General features: G+C 56.8%; 2 protein-coding genes across 3 annotated transcripts; one reads left to right on the forward strand and one right to left on the reverse strand.

Moving 5' to 3' along the window:
- The first annotated feature begins 311 nt into the window (after positions 1-311).
- VPS51 (VPS51 subunit of GARP complex) lies at positions 312-5517 on the forward strand. The gene is made up of 10 exons (XM_063158362.1): positions 312-524; positions 994-1123; positions 1564-1710; positions 1859-2075; positions 2196-2925; positions 3105-3323; positions 3612-3833; positions 3980-4101; positions 4553-4640; positions 4982-5517. Exons 1-10 carry the CDS (start codon positions 312-314, stop codon positions 5240-5242), a joined length of 2349 nt encoding a protein of 782 aa, XP_063014432.1. The 3' UTR covers positions 5243-5517.
- A 358-nt stretch (positions 5518-5875) lies between these two features.
- INCENP (inner centromere protein) lies at positions 5876-19663 on the reverse strand. 2 transcript variants are annotated; one of them, XM_063158365.1, is made up of 18 exons: positions 19469-19663; positions 19276-19386; positions 18053-18768; positions 16683-16734; positions 16488-16521; positions 15056-15134; positions 14539-14590; positions 13928-14045; positions 13711-13845; positions 11717-11826; positions 11244-11364; positions 10445-10567; positions 10075-10244; positions 9719-9809; positions 9087-9200; positions 7819-7978; positions 7175-7390; positions 5876-7098 (listed from the first exon to the last, which is right to left on the reverse strand). In XM_063158365.1, the coding sequence occupies exons 1-17, from the start codon at positions 19639-19641 to the stop codon at positions 7176-7178; spliced, it is 2574 nt and encodes an 857-aa protein (XP_063014435.1). In that variant the 5' UTR covers positions 19642-19663; the 3' UTR covers positions 5876-7098; position 7175. The 2 variants fall into 2 exon arrangements, with proteins under 2 accessions (XP_063014435.1, XP_063014433.1); XM_063158363.1 differs by having other exon boundaries at positions 5876-7390.
- Positions 19664-19786: the final 123 nt, after the last annotated feature.

Here is a 19786-nt window from a genome sequence, read left to right on the forward strand (position 1 = left end):
GGACACTGGGGAGGCCTGCGGATAGGTGGACAGTGGTGAAAATGGCCCCGGGTTGGGGGCGCCAGCGGCCTCTCGCCCCTCGAGGGTCGGTGTCTCCACCCATGTCTGAGGCCTCACGGCAGTCCTGTCCCCATGGCGCAGCAGGACAGGGCCGCGCCGGCTCCGTCCCCGTGGCAGCCGTCCCGGGCCTCGGTAACTGGGCCCCGCCATGTCCGGTCCCGCTGTCTCGTCACCATGGCAACCGGGTGTCGCATCGGAAGTGTCGTAAGGGACAGGCCGGAAGTGACTGCTGGGGCGGAAGCGGCGGCGCGATGGCGGCGGCGACAGCGGGAAGCGGGGCCGAGAGCGGGGCCGCGGGCAGCCCCGAGGCCACCGGCGGCAGCACCGGGAGCGGCGGGTGGCGGCGCCCCCACGGGCCGCTCCAGCGCTACTATGGCCCGTCCACTGCCGAGGCGGCCGAGGCGCCTCCGGACCCCACCGACATCAACGGGCCCCACTTCGACCCGGAGGTGTTCATGACCAAGGTGGGCACGGAGACCCCTCCCGCGGGCACCGCCACCTTTGCGACAGCTCCGAGGGGCCCCGGAATGTCCCCGCGGGACCACGTCACGAGGCATCTCGATGGGTGGCCCCGGTCCTGGCGGGGGAGAACCGTAGGGCCCCCAGAACCTTCGGGGCCCGAGGATCCTGAGGGGATCCCATAGAGGCCCTGTTCGAGCACCTTATGGATCTGCTCCCCTGGGGAAACTGATTCCGTGCGGGAATGGTGCTGAGGTGCTCAGCAGCAGCTGGATCGGGGCAGTTAGCAGGGCAGGGGAGGCTCCTGGGGATCACTTCCATATCCCGGGAGGAATCCAGGGGGAACAGTCAGGGATCCTGCAGGGCAGGGGAGGGTCTCAGATGTACTATGGAGAGCGGTTGATCTCAATTAGGGGGCTCCGGAGTGGGCAGTGTAGAGAAGCAGGAGCAGATGTGTATCCGTTGTCCCCTCAGGTGCGCAGCGAGTGTCCTCTGGGACAGCTCCTGGCCCGCGAGGCCGCACTGAGCCGGGAGATCCGCGCCCTGGACAGCGACATGCAGACCCTGCTGTACGAGAACTACAACAAGTTCATCTCCGCCACTGGTGAGCTGTTCCCTCTGGAGCCTGCTGATGGCAGTGGTGGGAAATGGGGATTTGGGAGGGTTCACTCTGAAATCTGCTGATGGCAACAATGGGAAGTGGGATTTGGAGGTGTTCACTCTGGAGCCTGCTGATGGCAGGAATGGCAAATGGGGATTTGGAGGTGTTCACTCTGGAGCCTGCTGATGGCAGCAATGGGAAATGGGATTTGGGAGGGTTCACTCTGAAATCTGCTGATGGCAGCACTGGGAAGTGGGGATTTGGGGGTGTTCCCTCTGGCAGCACTGGGAAGCTGCCCCGGGCCATGTGGTGCTTCACTCTGGAGATCAGTGACCTGCAGTAACCAGCCTTCTCTGGGGTTATGGCTGTGCTGTGTTAATCCTGGGTGGGCTGGGGGGGTCCTGGGCAGTCGAGGGACCTGGCACTTGGCTCGTGTCCTCCAGACACCATCCGGAAGATGAAGGTGGATTTCCGGCACATGGAGGCGGAGATGGACGACCTGGCGGCCAACATGGCGGCCATCAGCGCCTCGAGCGCCCGCGTCAGCGCCGCGCTGCAGGACCGGCACCGCCGCGGCGCCCAGCTGGCCGGTACGGAGCGGGGCCGTGCGGGGGCACATTTATTGGGGTGAATCGTGTGGGGCAGAGGGACAGATCTGTGGGGTGGAGATCCAGCAGGTGGTCCCACCGCTGTGCCTTATGCTGCTGTGCGCCCACCACTGACTCCGTGTCCCTGCAGGGGTGCAGGCGCTGCTGCGGAAGCTGCAGGCGCTGGTGGAGGTGCCGGGGCGGCTGCGGCGCTGGGCGGGCACGGAGCCGGCGCGGGCCCTGCGCTGCCACGCCCGCGCCCGCGCCGTGCTGCGCCACTACCGGCACCTGCCCTCCTTCCGCGCCATCGAGGACGAGAGCCACGCCATCATGGCCGAGCTGGCCCAGCGCCTGCGCACACGCCTCCGGTGCGTTCACCCAGAGCCTGCTGAGGGCAGCGCTGGGAAATGCGGGTTTGGGGGTGCTCGCTCCAGAGCCTGCTGATGACTCCTATTGCTTATTCCCTGTTTTCTGCCATCGGCCACCAGGGAGGAGACGCTGGACCCCAAGGAGCTCACCGAGTGCGTGGAGATGCTTCTGCAGCTGGAGGAGCCGGCCGAGGAGCTGAGCGAGGAGTTCCTGAGCCAGGCGGGCGCGCGCCTCGAGGCCGAGCTGGCGGCGCTGGAGGCCGAGCTGCCCGCGGCCGACCCCTCGGGCACGGCCACCACGCCGCCGCCGCCCGCCTCCGACATCCTGGACTTCGTGGATCGCGGCAGCTCGGCCTTCGTGGGCACGCTGTGCCAGCTGGCCGGCTCGTACCGCGCGCTCTTCGGCGGGGACACGGGGCGCCTGGAGCCCTTCGCCGCCGCGCTGGCCACCCGCTACTTCGCGCTGCTGGAGCGGCGGCTGGCGCTGGAGCGCGGCCTGGGCGACACCTCCCTGCTGGTGCGGGCGCTCGACCGCTTCCACCGCCGGCTGCGCGCGCTGCTGGAGCTGCTGCCCGCAGGCGCCGACGCCGCCACCGCACTGGTGGCCCGGGCCGCCCGCGAGCGCGTCGACCGCTACCTGCGCGCCCTGCAGACCTTCTTCCTGGGCTGCCTGGGTGACGTGCGCCAGGCGCTGGCTGCCCCTCGGCCCCCCGGCAAGGAGGGGCCTGGCCTGCCCGACCTGCTGGCCACGCTGGCCGCCTCCGTGCTGGGCCAGCTCAAGGCCGTGCTGGCCTACGTGCAGCTCTTCACGGCCAGGGACGTCGCCTTCGCCAGCCTGCCCTACTTCAAGGTGAGGTAACACAGGGTGGGGCGCTTTGGGGGGACAGGCCAAGGGGGCTAGGGGCATTTTGGGGGTCACTGGAGCAATCTGTGGGTGGCACAGGGTAGGTTGGGCGTCATACAGCGTGGTTTGGAGCCCATACAGGCCAGTTTTGGGGTGTAATCCACCCCCCCCCATTTGTGGCACAGGGGGAGTTCTGTGTGACAGCAGTGCGTGAGGGACTGGTGGTGGCCTTCGTGCGCTGGCTGTGCCGCACCGCCCGTGGCTTCGCTGATGGCCCAGCTGAGCGGGGAGCTCCCGCTGCCCCCCCGGCCCTGCTGCTGCTCCTTGCCCGTCTCTGCCTGGACTATGAGAACTCCACCATCAGCTATATCCTCATCCTCACTGATGAGCAGTTCCCGCCCCAGGTGAGCCTCTAAATGGTCCTAAGGAGATCCTGCATGTCCCCAAGGGATTTTCGGGGGGGTTCTGCATGGCCTTAGGAGCCCCTGAAGCCCCAAGAACCTGTAAGAGGGGCAGTGATGCTGCTTCAAGGCGGAGTGTCCCACCTGTCCCCAATGTCCCTGTGCTCGCAGCACATCAGATGTAGGGCACGGAGGGCAGCATCTCCACTTGTGCCCAAGCCCCTCCTGTTGCCAGCGGTGGCAGTGCAGCAGAGGAGGCACAGGGCTGATGGTGCCTGTGTGTGTCCCCAGGACTCGGGGCCGGCGGTGACGCCGGGGCCGGCGCTGTGTGCGGAGGCGCGGGCGGCGGCGCAGCGGCTGCTGGATCACTACGTGCAGGTGCAGGGCGCGGCCGTGGCGCAGATGCTGCGCAAGAGCGTCGAGACGCGCGACTGGCTGGGCACCGTGGAGCCGCGCAACGTGCGCGCCGTCATGAAGCGCGTGGTGGAGGACATCACCGCCATCGACGTGCAGGTCGGCCGACACCCCAGCTGAGAGGGGTGCCCAAGGTCCCTGTGCGGCCCTTTCGGGATTCTGGAAGGGTGTGGGAGGCTTGCAAATACTTGGAAGGGGGTCCCAGGAGGGGGTTGTTGGTGCTGAGGGTGTGGTGCCACCCACAGGTGGGGCAGCTCTTCGAGGAGGGGGTGAGGCGGGCACAGAGCAGCGATTCCAGCCGGCGCGCCTTCTCCGTCTACAGCAGTTCACGGGCACCCGGCCGCTATGCCCCCAGCTACACCCCCAGGTCAGCCCCGCCACCCTTGGGTCACCCTGGGCTCCTCGTGTCAGTGCCTGGGCCACCCAGGCACTCCTGGGCTCCCTGTCACTCCTTGAGTATCCACTGCATCTCTCCTGTCACCCTCTTCACGATCCCAGACTGTCCCAGGCTGTCTTAACAGCCCTTAGCTGTCCCCATATCCCAGACTATCCTAATGATGATCCCTGTTTGTCCCAACAATCCCTGTGTTCTTACAATTGTCCCAGAATCCCCTGGTGATCCCCATCATCCCTGTGTCCCTCAGTTGTCTTGTCCCCCCCATGTCCTGGAACCATCCTCACATTCCCCTGCCTTTCTGTCCCCAAAAGCATCCCTGCATCCTCTGACCCTCTCCATGGCCCCTAACGGTCCCTGTGTCCCTGTCCCCACATCCCTGGCTCTGTCAAGTCCCTGACTGTCCCTGTGTCCATGTCCTCAGTGCCCCCATGGACACCCACCTGCTCAGCAACATCCAGAAGCTTTTTTCTGAGCGCATTGACATCTTCAGCCCTGTTGAATTCAACAAGGTGAGATCATGGGGACACCACCATGTCCCTAAACATCCCCAGGGTCCCAAAGTGCCCGCCTTCTCACTGGCACATGTCCCTGGTGTCAGGGCTCAGGGAGTTGCTGGGAGCTGATGTCCAGGACAAGGGTGTCCCCAGTGTCCCCTGCCCTAGGACTCTGTGGGGAGGAAAAGGATCACTATGGGATCAGTGCAGCGACCAGGCCAAGGGTGTCCATGTGCCACACGTCCCCATGCTCAGGAGTGCCCTGGGGAGTGGCAGCCAGGACAAAGGCCAAACACGCGATGTGGACACCATCCCTGTGCCCACGTGCCACGTGTCCCCGCTGTCCCCTGCCCCAGGTGTCGGTGCTGACGGGGATCATCAAGATCAGCCTGAAGACGCTGCTGGAGTGCGTGCGGCTGCGCACGCTGGGGCGCTTCGGGCTGCAGCAGGTGCAGGTGGACGGGCACTACCTGCAGCTCTACCTGTGGCGCTTCGCCTCCGACGAGCGCGTGGTGCAGGGGCTGCTGGACGAGGTGGCCGCCAGCGCCGCCCACCGCTGCCTCGACCCCGTCCCCATGGAGCACAGCGTGGTGGAGCTCATCTGCGAGCGCGGGTAGGATCTGGGACAGGGACGTGCCGCACCGGGGCCTGTTACACCTCTGGGGACAGACCTGGGCCCTCTGAGTCCCTGCACATACATGAGGGCAATCTGTGTGACCTTCCCAACAAGAGTGTCCTCACAAGGATGTCCTTGTCACACCATGTTGCTCAAACCCCCCCTTCCCCACTGCTTCCCCAGCCCAGTGACACAGTGTCATCCCCTCACCCTGGTGACATCCCCTCGTGCTTGGAGACAGCCCCTTTGTCACTAATAAATTATCTGTGAGTTGAATTGGGTGTTGTGTCCCTGTCTGTGCCTGGGGGGTGGGAGCTGGCCCTGCACACAGCGGGGTCCCACCTGCAGCTGGGCTGACAGCACAGGGACAGGGGCTGGGCACTGAGCAATGTCCCCAATGGACCCACAGCCACAAGGGCCCCAAACTTTAAAAATCAGCCTCCAAAAATCAGCCTTAAAAATCAAAAGCTTCCACAGATGCTACAAAGTGCTGGGGAACCCACAGGGACTAAGATCTTCCATAGGAGATCAGAAGTTCTCCCCAGATAGGACATTCTTGCCTCAAGGAATCAGCACAAAAGAGACAGACTCCAAACCCTCAATCTCTGTAACAAAAAGCTGAGAGGAGCCCAGAGATGATAAAACTCATTTTATCAAACAGTTTTTGGCCAACTCAGAAGCTTTTGTACAAGAAATGGCGGTCGCAGGGATACAGACCTGGATGCACAGGACAGCCAATGGAAACACAGGCACTCCATGGGTACAGACAGCAAAAGCCAGACCTGGATCTACAGAGCAACCCTAGCAGCACAGACACTCCACACATACAGATCTGCACATACAGAGCAGCCCCAGCATACAGACACCAGTGTATTAAAATACAAAACTTTTAAAAACTTAGAAACAAAATTTAATTTGTTTTGTTTTGAAGAATATCTACTGGCAAACAGTGCGTTGGCTACAGACACATAGACAGGATCATGTCCCCTCACACAAAGCACAGTATCTACAAGGATTTTACAGGGCTGGGCTGGGTGCAGAAGGAATAACTAAACCACCACACACTCCTGGAATGGGAAGGCTGATCTGGAATTTTTGGTTCAATCAAATTGGGTCGGCCAGAGTCCGGTTAGCAGTGGCTCACTGAACAGGAAGTGCTAAAAGGCTGAGACAACGAGCTGATGCTGAGCCACAGCCAAGGGTGAACAAAAGGGATTAAGGTTAAAAACATCCTCTCAAATCCCATCAGGCCTCACAGATGGAATTTCACCGAGAAACAAAAAAAAATCTGCCAAAACCCTTGCAGTTTCTTCTATCAAGGCCTAGAGCTGGCTCACACACTTGCGGGTGCTCGGGGACATGGTCACACCTTGGTCATCTCTGGCAGAACGTCACTGAGACCCTCACGGTGTTCCTGCCCCAGCTGTGCCAACGTCAGCTGTGCCCAGCTGATGGACACTGCCACACAGGTGGGGACAGAGCGACAAATCCCTTTGGGATTGCAGGAGATGAAGAGCACACCTGGGAACACCTTCCTGAGAAGAGCAGTGGAGCAGGCCGGACTGTGCCCTAGTGCAGTGGTCCCTGGCTGTCACTGACCTTGAGGGCAGCACAGACGTACGTACAACTGAGGAATGGCAGGGCCTGCCAGGCCTGTGTGACAGAAGAGGGGAGATCCCACAGCTTCAGGTGACACCCCTCACCCGCTGGAAGTCTGAGTCCATGCCAGCTCCAAGCTAAGGGTACGAGAGAGACACTTCCTGGGGCAGCACCTCGTGGCTTGGCCTGACAGAAACCGGCCCCGCAAACCGAGCCGCAGGAACCCAGGAAAAGCTGCCATTTATTCAATGCTAGAACCTAAATATTAAAGTGAAGAGTGACTCCTTCCTCACCTGGAGACAGGAAGGCACACCTGCTGCACACCTGTGCTCACCTCAGGGCTTCTTGAGGCCATAGGGCAGCCCCAGGGCTGGCTTGGCTGCCACGGAGGGCGGGGAGTGCCACACAGCTGAGCTGGTGCGCTTGAAGTAGCGGGGCTTGTTCTTGTAGAAGATGTCCTCCAGCTTGGGGCTGGGGATGGCCCCAAACAGCGCGTCCACGTCAGGGGGGTTGTAGTACTGCCGGATCACAGCCTGGCTGAGCAGATTCCCTGCAGGGAACAGATGAGGATTGTGTTAGTTTTGTTCATTGGGATCGCTGTGTAGGCTGTTGTATGTGGTGTGTCCATGCTCTGCTCATCTCTCACCACCCCAAGGCAGCTTAGCTGTGCATTTGTCCCCCATCACGTTGTGATAAGATGCCCAAGTGGTGGAAGAGCCCTTGATTCCACATAGAATCATGGAATGGTTTGGGTTGGAAGGGATTTTAAAACTCATCCAAGTTCCAACACCTGGCCATGGGCAGGGACACCTTCCACTAGACCAGGTTGCTCCAAGCTCCTGTCCAGTACTCATTTCATGCTGGAGTACTTTAAACTCCTCCAGGCAGGAGGAGCTGAGCAAAACCCCACAGCAGCTCCCACAGTCTGCTGGGGGTCCTGGACACACAGAACCCCCCACATCCCTCCCACACACATACCAGTGGCCCAGGCAGGGACAGGCTTGCGTGGCTGGCTCTCATCATCTGTTGAGTCATCGCTGTTCAGGTCCATCCCATAGTCATTGGAGTTTGTCAAAGGCACCTTGAGTTCCTTCCTGCTCTGAGGAGTCATCTCATACGAGTTGCAGGCAGGGGAATTCTAGAAGGAAAATACATTCCACAGGTTATGGGTGCAGCAGCATCATCAGGCTCCGAGCTACAGCAGGACCAGCTTGTCCCCACCTCCTGCTCTGTCACCTCAGAGCAAACCCTGAGTCTGGCAGTCTCAAGTTTGGACCTGAGAGCTTGACCCAAGTTCCGAAGTTGTGACCCAATGATGGCTGTGCATGGCCTTCTCCTGTTTAATTAGGCTGATTAATTTGCCATCTGTGGCATGAGCACACGAGCACACAGCAGTAGATGAACTAATGGGTCTAATAGAACAGAGCTCCACTCCAGCCAAGCCAAGGTTAACTGGAGGTTTTATGTCGCTGGAGCAGAGTCACACTCTCTAAACACTCTGCAACTCAACTTCTGAGCTTGATTAATTATGTAAAACTAATATGCTAATTGCTGGACAGAGAACCTGCCCACCAGCTCAGCCAAATCGAGCTCACACTAATGGGAGCTGCACAGGCAGAAAGTGTAAGGGCAGGAGAAAACCTTCAACTGCAAATTTCAGGTTTTTTCAACTGGAAATTTTCAGCAGGAATTCTATTTTCATTCAGTAAGTGACAGTTGTCCTTCCCCACCAGAGACCTCCTTCATGGCTTTGTGTCCAATGACATGAACTCCCACCCACTGGTCCTGCACTTAAAGACTAAGATTCTGAGCATTGCAAGGAGACAAGAGCCCCCTGTTTGTTGTCAATGCTCAGGACATGAACACACATCCGCAGGATTCTCCGCAGCCAAAGCACCACCATTCCACCTGGCTCTGCTGCCACCTTGTGCCTGTTCCCAAATTTGACCCGAAATAAAACTTTGAGCACTTTCTGCCCAGGAGGTCCTTCCGGTATTTAAGAGGCATTTAAGACAGCTTCAACACTTGCTGTCTTACCCACAGCCAGGAATCCTGTCCAATCCCTCCTGCTTCCCTTCCCTCTGTCATTGAAATATGCACAGTCAACCCTAGATAACCAGGATTTAAAGAATTCCTGTGTTATTGCAAAGGCAGATAAAAGCAGAGGGTGGAACAGCTCGAGGCAAGAGTGGGTCAGTGCTGGGACTGAACTCTGCTGTCACCCCTAAGGATCCATCCCCAGTTACCTCCTTGTTCTCCTGGAGTGGTGCCCGGGCATTGTCTTTGGCCTTTTGCTCCTCTGACAGTTTCTTCTGCTCTTCCTCCTGCCTCTTCTTCTCAGCCAGCATCTTCTGCTCCCTCTGCCAGGTGACACCCACAGGATTACCCTTAGGGACTACACTGCCAACCCAGCCACCCATCTTTGTGGCAGGCAAAATATCCAAGAACCTCATTACAGCTGTTCCTCGTGCTGCTGAGGAGCACTTGGGACATGGTGCAGCTTCCTCAGAAGGGCACAAACACACTGATCCCCACGCCAGACCATCAGCTGCCTTTCCCTGACAAAGCCAGGGCCTCCCACCCTGGAAAACTTGCTGCTGACTTTATCTTGGGGCTATAAAAACCAGAAACCAGCTGACCACCTGCAGAAGTCTGTGCTACTGATCCTGGCCTCCTTCTAGACTAGTAAACAGTAAATTTAGAGGCCAAGTCTCCCCATGGTACCATAACCATGCCACACAGGTCTGACTTCCTGCTCAGAAATGTCCCAGTAGGTCTTCAGGGCTGCCCACAGCATCCCAGCTGAGCTGCTCCAACAGCAACAGCTGCTGAGGCCAGACTGTGTGGCTCCATGCCTTCACAGAAATCAATCACTCACCTCCTTCTTCTCCATCTCCATCCGGAGCCGCTCCTTAGCAGCCGCTTCTTCCTTCTGCAGGCGGGCAGCCCTCTCCTGCTGCTCCCGGAGCCTGGGAAGCACAGCACAGGCCCTCACTCCCAGAGCCACACCAGGGCCCTCCCTGGCTTACAGCTCTTCAGGCACTCCCCACCACACCCCTGACATCCCTGAGCCCAGAGTTCCTCCTTGGCAGCTCAGCACCAGCAGCAGCCCAGGGCTGCGCTGCCAGGTCACTGCAGCTCCCTGCTGCTCCAGCCTTCCACTCCTGCCCTCTGCTCTGGCTGTGCTTCAACCCCCTCCCAGAATTTGGTACATAAATGGGGATTTTGCCTTACTTTTCTGCCTGGATCCGCTCCTGCTCCCTCTTCCTCTCCAGTTCTCTCTCTGCAGCCAGCTGTCTCTCCCGCTCCAGTTCCGCCTGCCTCTGCTCAGCGATCCTCCGGGCACGCTCCTGCTCCTCTTCCCTCCTCCTCTGCATCAGCTCCCTGCGCCGCCGCTCCTCCTCCTGGAAGCACAGGCAGGAGTCACTCACCTGCCAGGAGCAGGCTCCAGTGGAAGCACCAGGAACCTCTCACTTGACCCAAACTCCCATCCTACACAGCAGGGAAACATCCTGGGGGTAAATTCCCAGCGCCCAAGGCAGGTGGATGCCCTGTCCAGCTCTGCCTGTGGGACAGAACAAGCCCACACAACAGACACACAGACCTGCTGCAGAGCTCTTTGTCTCCTGGCCTCCTCCTCTTGTCTGCGCCGGGCCTCAGCTTCCTCCATTTTCCTGGCAGCCACTCTCTTCTTGATCTTCTCCTCTGCCAGCCTTTCTTCCCTCACCTGGAGCACACACAGACCCAGTCTCAGGTAGGACAGCACAGTAGGACCCCTCACAGGGCAAACCCTGCCTCCTTTTCCCTCAGCAACCAAGGGCTTGTGGTTGTGCTCCTGTTGTGGTCTGTTTTAAAAAGGTCATATTTAGGGCAATGACCTTGTTTTGCACCTTCCCAGGAAGAGCTGACTACTGGAATATAACCTCAGAGCTGTGCAACCAGACAGGCAGCTGGGGATAATTAAAGCAGACAGATGACCACTAGGCCCCTGCACAAATTGCCTGGAAGTCAGGGATCTGAGGAAGGCTCTGGAGGAAGGATGTTTGCTTTCCCCTGTCCAGCTAGCTATTAGTCAGCTGGGAAAAGCAGCAAATAAAGCCTTGGGGCCATTAGGCCACCTTTATCTACTGCAAGTCCTTCTCCCATCTACCAGAGCATTAATAAAGCCCATTTAGATTCCTGATTATGGAAAAACAGGAGTTCAGCTGCCATTTGCTGTAGCCAAAGAAAGGCTGTCCCTAGGATCATCAGGGCTCTGGAAAGTTCTTTATTCAACTACTCTTTGGTTCAGTCTCTGAAATCCAAGCAGCCTCCGTGCCCCTCTTTCCAGAGAGCACATTTCTGTGGTGCCAACTGCCTCAGTGGCTACTGATTGTCCCAAATAAGCTCTGCAGGGGCTTTACCTTCTCGCTCTTCTCATCAAAGAGCGCAATCTTCTGCTCAATCTTCCTCTTCCTCTCCTTCTCCATCTCCTCCGCCCGCTCCCGGGCTTGCAGCACCTTGCGCAGGCGCTCCTCGCGCTTCCTGAGGACACAGCCCGGCTCACCAGCGTGTTCCAGCCAGGTGAGCTCCCCCCAGCTCAGCACAAGGCCAAAGAGACACAGCAGGAAATTCAATGGCCCAAATTCCACATTCATTTAAGCACCAGCCATGCTTAAGCTCTGTCAGAAAGTGGGGACACAAGACAAAAAGCTGCACCAGTGGGCAGCAAGGGCAGTCATGTGGAATGCTTTGTATCAGCACTCCAGGGATACCCCAAGGACAAACACTGCCTGTGTCCACAGGAGTTTCTGTTGCTTGCACAGTTCCTGCAAGATAAAACACCTGGACACAGGAACCTACAGGTGCCAAGAGCAGTGTGACCACATCTACTCACAGCTTCGCCTCTCCGAGTCGCCGTTTCCTCTCCTCCTCCACCTTTTGCCTTCTCAGCTGCTCAGCTTCTTGCTTCTTCCGCAGAGTCTCCAGCTTCTGCCTCTCCTTCTCCTGAGGGGAATTGAATGTCATTGTACCCACTGGCCAGAGCTCTATCCCACCTCAGCTGCTTTGGGCAAGGGCCCAGAGGTGACAGCCAGGAGCTGCAGGCAGGAATATGGGATGGTGACAGCCTGGAGCAGAGCTCAGGCAGCCTGTGACCTGGTCATGAATGGACAAAGGCAAAGAAAACACTGGTGTGAATCTCAGGGAGCAAGAGGAGAAGCTGGAGTGTTGGAACAGGAGCACACACAGCTCTGGAAGCCCAGGCAGCATCCTCAGGGACTGCAGGCAGGCAGCCCCGTGCTTTCTTTTGGTGCAAAGGAGCCACCAAGCAGCGCTAATGGCTGGCACGGCTCCCGCTCCCTGCGGCGAGCGCGGGGACAGATGGAGCTCCAGGAAACACCTTGAGCTCCCGCTGGCGCCTGCACCTCCCACCAGGCTCGCTCTGGGGGTGAACCACCAGCACTCCAGAGCTCCCAGCCTGCTCTGGCATGCAGCCAGAACCAGGGGCTTTCTCCTCATTCTCCTGACCCAGCCCAGGCACACTGTCAGCCAGGGGAGTGAGATCCAGCCACCGCTACAACCGCAGCAAATGGACTGACATCAACCCACTCCATGCCCAAGCAGGCCTGGTCTAAGCACAGACCCACAGATCAGCATAGGCATTATCCATGGGAATCCTTACACTGGGCTCCATGCTGTAAATGCTTGGTGGTGTCAGCATCCAAACTGGTTAATATAAAACTAACAATTATATCTTATTGCTCTGCTGCTATTTAGTTATGTTTAGCTCCCACATGGAAAATCTCCCGAGGGGGAGCTGCTTGCACTGGAATGAAACCTAAATCATTCCACGAACTGACAGCAGCAGAGGAAGCACTCTCTAGCCACAAGACTCTTTTCTCATCCTATTAACTCCTTTGTAGTACTGACACTAACATCAGCAGGGGCCCAGTGAGATTGAAGCTGGAATCTTTCACTGCTTCCCAGTGGCCTTCCCTGACCTGCTGGAGCACAGCCAGCCTCTGAGCAGAGCTCTAGGAAGCTCTGCCATCAGGCTGTTAGATGCAGGAATACCAATTCCTGCATCTTGCCCCCATCTTTCTCCCTCTCAGCTCTCCTGCAAGGAGAAAGCAGCCCCAGAGCTGCCTACTTTGCAGGTGAGCTGTTGGGTATCAGGAGTATGAGCAATTCCTGCTTAGCACACGGCTTCCAGCATGGCTCTGAGTGAATCCAGGAAGGTACACCCTTGTCTAAAACCAGCTCTCAAATCCCTCCCTCCCAAACTGCTCCTGCCTTGGAAAACCAGGGCCTTGGAAAGCTCCCTGGGGTAGTGCAGGAGCACCTGCCTGCAGCCAGCCAAGGTGTGCTGCTGGTCCCAACAGGATCCATCACTGATACTGATGCCCGCTCCATCTGGACACCAGCAGTTGTCTGACTGGCCCCACATCCAGGACAGCTTCATGTTTCCTCCCGCCTCAAGGGTTTGGAAAACCTCCAAGGTTTGAATTTAAGAGGTATTTGCTCAATCTCACTCATGAGAGAAGTCCTAGAAAGGAGATCTGGGATCAGGCCAGACTAAGAAAAGGAGACCTGGCTTCAGTTATCAATACAACTCAACATTCACAATCCACTCGATTTCTGTTCCCCAGTTTTCATCTCTGACTATTACTTGCCAATAGCTCGGGAGAATGATGCAGGAATAAAGCTTGGAGTTCAAACTGGAATTCTTCAGTAAGCTAACTAACCGCAATTTTATTTATTTAAGTGTAAACAGAGCCCTTCAAATCACTCAGTTTCAAATGGGCTGCAAAGCTCCTCTCATAGCTGTGCTTTAAGTTAGGCACTTAATGAAACCACCGTGTACTGGCTTAGAGCAGAGCCTCCTCTTACCTTGGGATCAGCCTGGAGAGGGGTGTTGTACCTGATGAAGGATTTTATGACTCCATTCCTCCCCACAGAGCTGGGTGTCATGAGGAGCTGGTTCTTCTGCACAGTGTGCAGGAACGTTTTGAACGGACGCACCACCTGTGGGAGGAACAGCAAAGTGTGAGTGGGGCTGGGTAAAAAAGGGTCTTGGTCAGGCATTCCAGGGTTACAAGGATCTCACCTTGCTGGCTGGGAGGACTGGGGATAGGGTCTTTTTTCTCAGAGGAGACAGCCCTCCCTCCTCTGCCTGCTGGTGGTCGTAGCGCTCATCCACAGCTCTCTTGTAGCTTGGCTTCCTCCTGTGAGACAGCACAGGCTGTGAGACACACCAGGCAAATCCTCCTCGTGCCTCCAAGTCAGGGCTGGAAAGGGCCATGAGCTATCCTGGCCCTGAGAGAGATTCCAGTGTGGGCAGGCCCTGGCACAGGGTGCCCAGGGAAGCTGTGGCTGCCCCATGCCTGGAAGTGTCCATGGCCAGGTTGGTTGGGGCTTGGAACAACCTGGGATAGTTGAAGGTGTCCCTGCCTAGGGCAGAGGGTGGCACTGGATGGGCTTTAATGTCTCTACCCACCCAAATCAGTCTGTGATTCCAAGACTGTGCATGCACAGTTAGCCAATAAATAAAATCCTAATGCAACAGAAAATAAAAATTAAATCATACAATAATGGAGGCAGGAAAAACTTATTTGCAGAAGTTTCACAAATACTAAAGGCCAGTGAACAATATCCCAGCACTGAACCTGTTTGGAACAGGACCACAGCCCGCCTGAGACACTTCCAACCAGGACATACCTGGCACTCTGGGGTGGCTCCAGGGTCCCCCCATTCTTATTTAAGTTGTTTTCTGAAAGAGAACAAGTATGCAGTGAGTTCTAGCAGGAAAAATCCCCCAGCACAGGTCCGACAGCAGAGAAGGGATGTAGCAGCTCTCTGAACAGCAAAACCACCTGCAGGAGTGGGCACAGCAGGACCTGGCTCACATGGCACCGTTCCCACCTGGAAACTCCAGACAAAGCAGAGCTGCCTAAATCTGTCTGGGTTCTGCACAGCTTCAGCAACAGAGCTCAGCTGGGCCTCCCACAACCCTCCAGCCTCATTACAACCATCTCCATGTGCTTGCCAGGATGGAAATAACTCCAGCACAGAGTTTTCTCGCTGCTAATTGTCTGAAACAAATCCCTGCTCATCAAACATTAATTAATCTTTCAAAGTGAGCTCTCAAATTAACCAGTCAATCTTTCCAGCTTCCCAGCCAGCCTCCCAAAATGATAACTTCCCAAAGCGCTGCCCCCAAACCCTCTGGAATTACCACTGCTGTTCTGCTCCTGGGGCTGCCCGTGTTTCCTGACTGTGTGGGAGCGAAGGGACATCCGAGGGTTTTGGGATTCCTGTGGGAAAAGCAAAGGGGTTTCAGGACAATCACACATGGAAACTGTTCCTGGTTCACATTGTGGGGTGGCTCTGACAGTGGCATTACCAGGGAATGCCAACCCAGCTCCTGGCAAAGCCCTGGATGCTGCATCACCAGGAGAGGCAGGGACATTAACACGAGCATCTGCACTGCTTAAACTCAACCAGCTCATCAACTATTAAGGCCAGGAGCCTTCCAAGCTGTAAATCTGTGCTGCTGGAGCTCTGGCCAGAGCCAGCATGCCCATATCCCTGAGCAGGGATGAGTGGGGAGCCTGGAGACAGCAGGCAAATGGCTCATTTCCATGATTTATCTGTTTGTTATGGGATACCCAGCGCTGCACTTAGGCTCTGCTGGGATAATGGGCTGTGGTTCTGGAATTGCTCTCTCCTAGCAGCACCAGCATTGCCTCCTGGTCAGCACTTCACAGTGCTGCACTGGGAAGAGAAGAAAAGGGATTGATGGAGAATCCATCCTCCCCAATTGCTTCTGCAGGGCCTAGAAAAACTGACTTGGAGTTTCTCCACACCCATAATAGCTCTCCTTGTTTTCACAAGTGCTTCAGGTCACTTCTCTGCTCCATTAATTCAGGCTCTGCTCATTGAAACTTACTCTGGACTAAACACTGACATGATCCCAGCATTACTTTCTCAGTGAGGATTGTGGAGAAAAAGGTTTTGAACTCAATAATATTCACAAATTTCCATGTGAGTCCAAACTAACAAGTGCTGAATTACCTGCAGGATTGACCAAAAGCTCAAAAGAAGCTTAAAAAATACAATGTGCAAACCATGACACCAGCTGGACCAAACTTCCCTGAACTATAAGTTTTTTTAATCTGTAAAGTTTGGGGACTGAATCTTCACACAATGATCTCTAGCAAGAGGTTAAGAAGGAAGAACCAAGCAGGACTCAACCCTGAGGTCAGGCTAAGGGTGGTGTGCAACAATTTCAACAGATTTAGGAAAATGACAGAGGAAAGTCTTGGCAAGCATCCAAGCCTGTAACACCCTTCTGACAGAACACCTGCACCCAAAGCCATGTGCTGATTTCCCAAAGAAAACATTGCTGGTTTTGGTTTTGCTGGTTCTGAAATGTTGTGATTAAGATTTTCCCTAGTCAGAGTACCAGAACCACAGAGGCTCAGATGGGCTCCTGCACTCTAAGCCAGATGCTCTGTGCCTTCCTCTCTCACTGCCATGGGGACAGGTTACAAAGTCTGACAACCCACAGTCACAGCTCCCAAATTTCCCAATAAGCAGTAATTCCACACATTTTTCTACCAAATCCATAGAGGCACAAATGCTTTTAATCCCTGCCCAAGTCTTACCAGCTTGGAGGGGGTGGAGGGTCCAGGAGGAGGCCTAGAAAAAAAAAAAGAAGGACAAAAGGGGCTGTGCTTAGCAAAACTGAGGAAACTGGGAAGCCACTTGGATTTTACACCAAGAATGGCAGTGAAAAAGTCCTGCAAGCAGGGTAGTGAGGATAAATAAATAAATAAACAAATAAATAAAAGCATTCTCACCCAGTTTTGACAACGGTTTCCTCATCCTCTGGCACACTTATGGAGCTGGAGGCTGTGGGAGAGGAAAAAACACACCTGAGCTGTAAGGCTGGGCTGCAGCCAAGGATCTGGAGGGACAAGGAGCTCCAGACATTGCAGAAGGGTTTGTCCTGCCCTGGGGCAGGGTGGCGCAGGGGAGCACACCCAGGTGGCACTGCAGGAACATGGCCAGCAGCTCCAGTGCAGGAAAGCAGTTTCCAATTATGGATAAGTTTGGGGTGATATTCCATGAGCTGGCATTAATGGGTCTTGGGCTTATGTGCAGGGACCTGACTGGACATCCAGAGCAGTTAGAGCCAGCCTTATTTACAGCAGGAACGCTGCTTCCCAAGCCAGCATTCCAGCTGGCCCTGCTGCACTGAGCTCAGGAGCTCTGTCACAGCCAGAACCTGCCATGAATAACCACAGAATCAACAATCAGAGACTGGCTGGGGTCCCACCCCCTGCCTTGAACAGGGACACCCTGCACCAGCCCAGGTAGCTCCAAGCCCTGTCCAACCTGGCCTTGGACACTTCCAGGGGTGGGGCAGCCACAGCATCTCCATCAACACCTGCCAGGAACTCGCCTCCCTCAAACAGAGGAATTCTTTGCATATATCCCATCTAGATTCCCCCTTTTTCAGTTTGAACCCATTTCCCCTTGTCCTGTCACTCCAGTTCCTGATGAAAAGTCTCTCTCCAGCTTGTTTGTTTAATAATTCCAGCAATTTAGACGAGACTGTCCTAGCCTAAATCTGCCTCTGCCACCAACTGTAAAACTGTGGGAGACTTTTAATCTATGAAGTCCATCCTCGAAATTCCCTCCTCAAACAAACTCCAGAACCAACAGCCAGATCCTGCTAAGGTGAAGGGAACTGATGGGAAATTCATCTTGCAGGAAACAGGAAGGGCTTTAGGAGAATCCATCACCCCTTTTGGCCCCCCAAATCCTTCTCAGCTTTGCCAGCTGTCCCCACAGAAATGGGAAGACCAGCAGACCAGAGGAGCTGTGACTGCCCCATCTCTGGAAGCATCCAAGGCCAGGTTAGATGGGGCTTGGAATGACCTGGGTAATCTTTTAAGTCCTTCCAACCCAAACCATCCTGGGATTCCAGGATTAACAACTTCTCACAGCAAATCAGCAATGGTTAAAGCTACATTGAAATGGAGACACTGAGGGTGACCTCCCAGGTGATTTACAAGGCTGAATTCAGCTATCTGGGTTTCTGTGCTCACAGGGGGCTCCAGAAAGCCAGGGAGGTCTTCATGAGGAACTGCAGCCCTGGAAGCTCAGCTGCCACCCCACACTGAAGACCCAGGAAGCAGAATGCCCGCTATGACACCAAACTCACCATCCACAGAGCTGGACAACACAGATCTCCTCTGAGTGGCCCTCTTCTTGCCCGCTGCCCTGGCGGTGGATGCCCGGATCATGCTCTCCCTCTTGCTGGCCAGGGAGTATTTCTCTGCCAGGGAGGTCCTGCGGCTCAGGGAGGGTTTCCCCATCAGGCTGCGGCGCACGGAGCGGCGGCTGAGCCTGGAGCCGGTCGGAGTCCCCGGGCTGCTCCTCCGCGGCTGCGAGGGCTCCTGGGCCTGGCTGTGGTCCCGTGGGGAGCCATCCCCCTCCTTCAGTCCTGCCCCCGGGCTCAGGATGACGGTGACATTGGCTGCCCTGCCTGCCTGTGGCTCAGGAGTACAGGGCACCATCAGCTCAGGGGCTGTGGGCACCACCGGTGATTTGGGAGCACCGTGTTCCTCGGGAGAGCCGTTCCCTGAGCCCGTGGGGAGCAGCTCTGCCGGCTTTGCCCCGCTCCTCTGGAGAGGCACTGCAGTACCAACGTGGTCAGCTTCCACCCAGCGATCCTTCCCTGCTGCCTGCAGGGCAGTAGGGGTCTCAGGAACCACCTTGGAGCTTATGGCAGAGGCTGCAGCCTGGGCCCGTGTCACACGCTGCAGTGGAGAGTCCTCCTTGGCCTCGGCCCTACTGAGTTCCAGGTTTTCTTTGTTCTTGAGTCGCTGAGAAGATCGCACAGAAGGTCTGCTGCTGCCGTTCCTCCTCCTGGAGAGGCTGATCACAGGAACAGTGGGTGAGATGGGAACAGGAGTCAGGAACAGTCCCGAGTCCTTCCGTGCACAGACAGGCAAGGAGCCAAAACACCTGGGCTGGGCCCAGGAGACACAGGGCTACACAAAGCAGTTAACGCAGACAGCAATCGAGGAATACAATGACTTTAAGCAGAAAGACAATAGACAGAAACACGGGGACATAGAACCAGGCAACAATAACAGCACTTCTCGGGAGAATCGAAATCCAATGTTTTTCGGCCGACAGTATCCCAAACACAGGGTCTGAACCAGACCTTTAACACCAGCGGGACGAAGGAAGGGGAGCTCCCCCTGGACAAAGCAGAGCATCGCCAGGACATGCTCCGTGGAGGGCATTGTTTCCCTGAACCCTTGGCAGCCGGTCTGTTCAGCCTCGCACGGGCTCCCTCCCTTCTCCAGGCTCCGAGGACACCCCCTGCGCTCCCCCTTTCCACAGGGGCTCCCCCATCCCGCTCCCGCCGCCCCTCACCGCTTCCTGCCGGACTCCTGCTCTTCCTGTAAGGCCGACAGCCGCTTCCTCCGCTGCCGTTTCTTCTGCGACGGCGTCTTGGGCATCAGCTCGAGCTCCTCGCTGTAGTTGCTAGAGAGGAAGGGGAGATCAAGGCGGGATCAGCGCGAAGGGCGGCCGGTAGGGGCCGGGGCCTAGCGGGGTATGCAGGTACCTGACAAACATCTTGACCGCCTCCTCGTAGATCTCATCCAGCCACACCATATCGGTCTCGTTCTCCTGCCGCAGGAACTGGGCCAGACGCTGGTGGCCCTCTGAGGGCAGCTCCATCGTCCGCGCCGCGAGCTCCGCATACCCCATCGCCGCCGCGGCCGCCTTCGCCGCCATCGCTACAGCGCCAACGGCCGCGCGCGCGCGGCACGCCGTTCAAACACGGCCCCGCCCCCCCGCCACGGCCAATCACCGCCCGCCGCCCCCCGCGGCCCCTCCTTCCCATTGGCTGCCAGGGAAAGAGTTCGCACTGGGTGCCGCT

Source organism: Melospiza melodia, chromosome 6, assembly GCF_035770615.1.
Source record: "Melospiza melodia melodia isolate bMelMel2 chromosome 6, bMelMel2.pri, whole genome shotgun sequence".
In the NCBI taxonomy this organism is placed as follows: Eukaryota; Metazoa; Chordata; class Aves; order Passeriformes; family Passerellidae; genus Melospiza; species Melospiza melodia.

What these genes read in the sequence shown, in the direction of transcription:
- VPS51 (XM_063158362.1), top strand. Translation starts at nt 312, where the DNA reads ATGGCGGCGGCGACAGCGGGAAGCGGGGCCGAGAGCGGGGCCGCGGGC. An exon ending in CGCCTGCGCACACGCCTCCG is followed by an intron (nt 2,076 to 2,195) that starts GTGCGTTCACCC and finishes ATCGGCCACCAG; the next exon opens with GGAGGAGACGCTGGACCCCA. An exon ending in CCAGCCTGCCCTACTTCAAG is followed by an intron (nt 2,926 to 3,104) that starts GTGAGGTAACAC and finishes TTTGTGGCACAG; the next exon opens with GGGGAGTTCTGTGTGACAGC.
- INCENP (XM_063158365.1), bottom strand. Translation starts at nt 19,641, where the DNA reads ATGGCGGCGAAGGCGGCCGCGGCGGCGATGGGGTATGCGGAGCTCGCG. An exon ending in GCGGTCAAGATGTTTGTCAG is followed by an intron (nt 19,387 to 19,468) that starts GTACCTGCATAC and finishes CTTCCTCTCTAG; the next exon opens with CAACTACAGCGAGGAGCTCG. An exon ending in CTCTCCAGGCTGATCCCAAG is followed by an intron (nt 11,827 to 13,710) that starts GTAAGAGGAGGC and finishes AATTCCCCTCAG; the next exon opens with GAGAAGGAGAGGCAGAAGCT.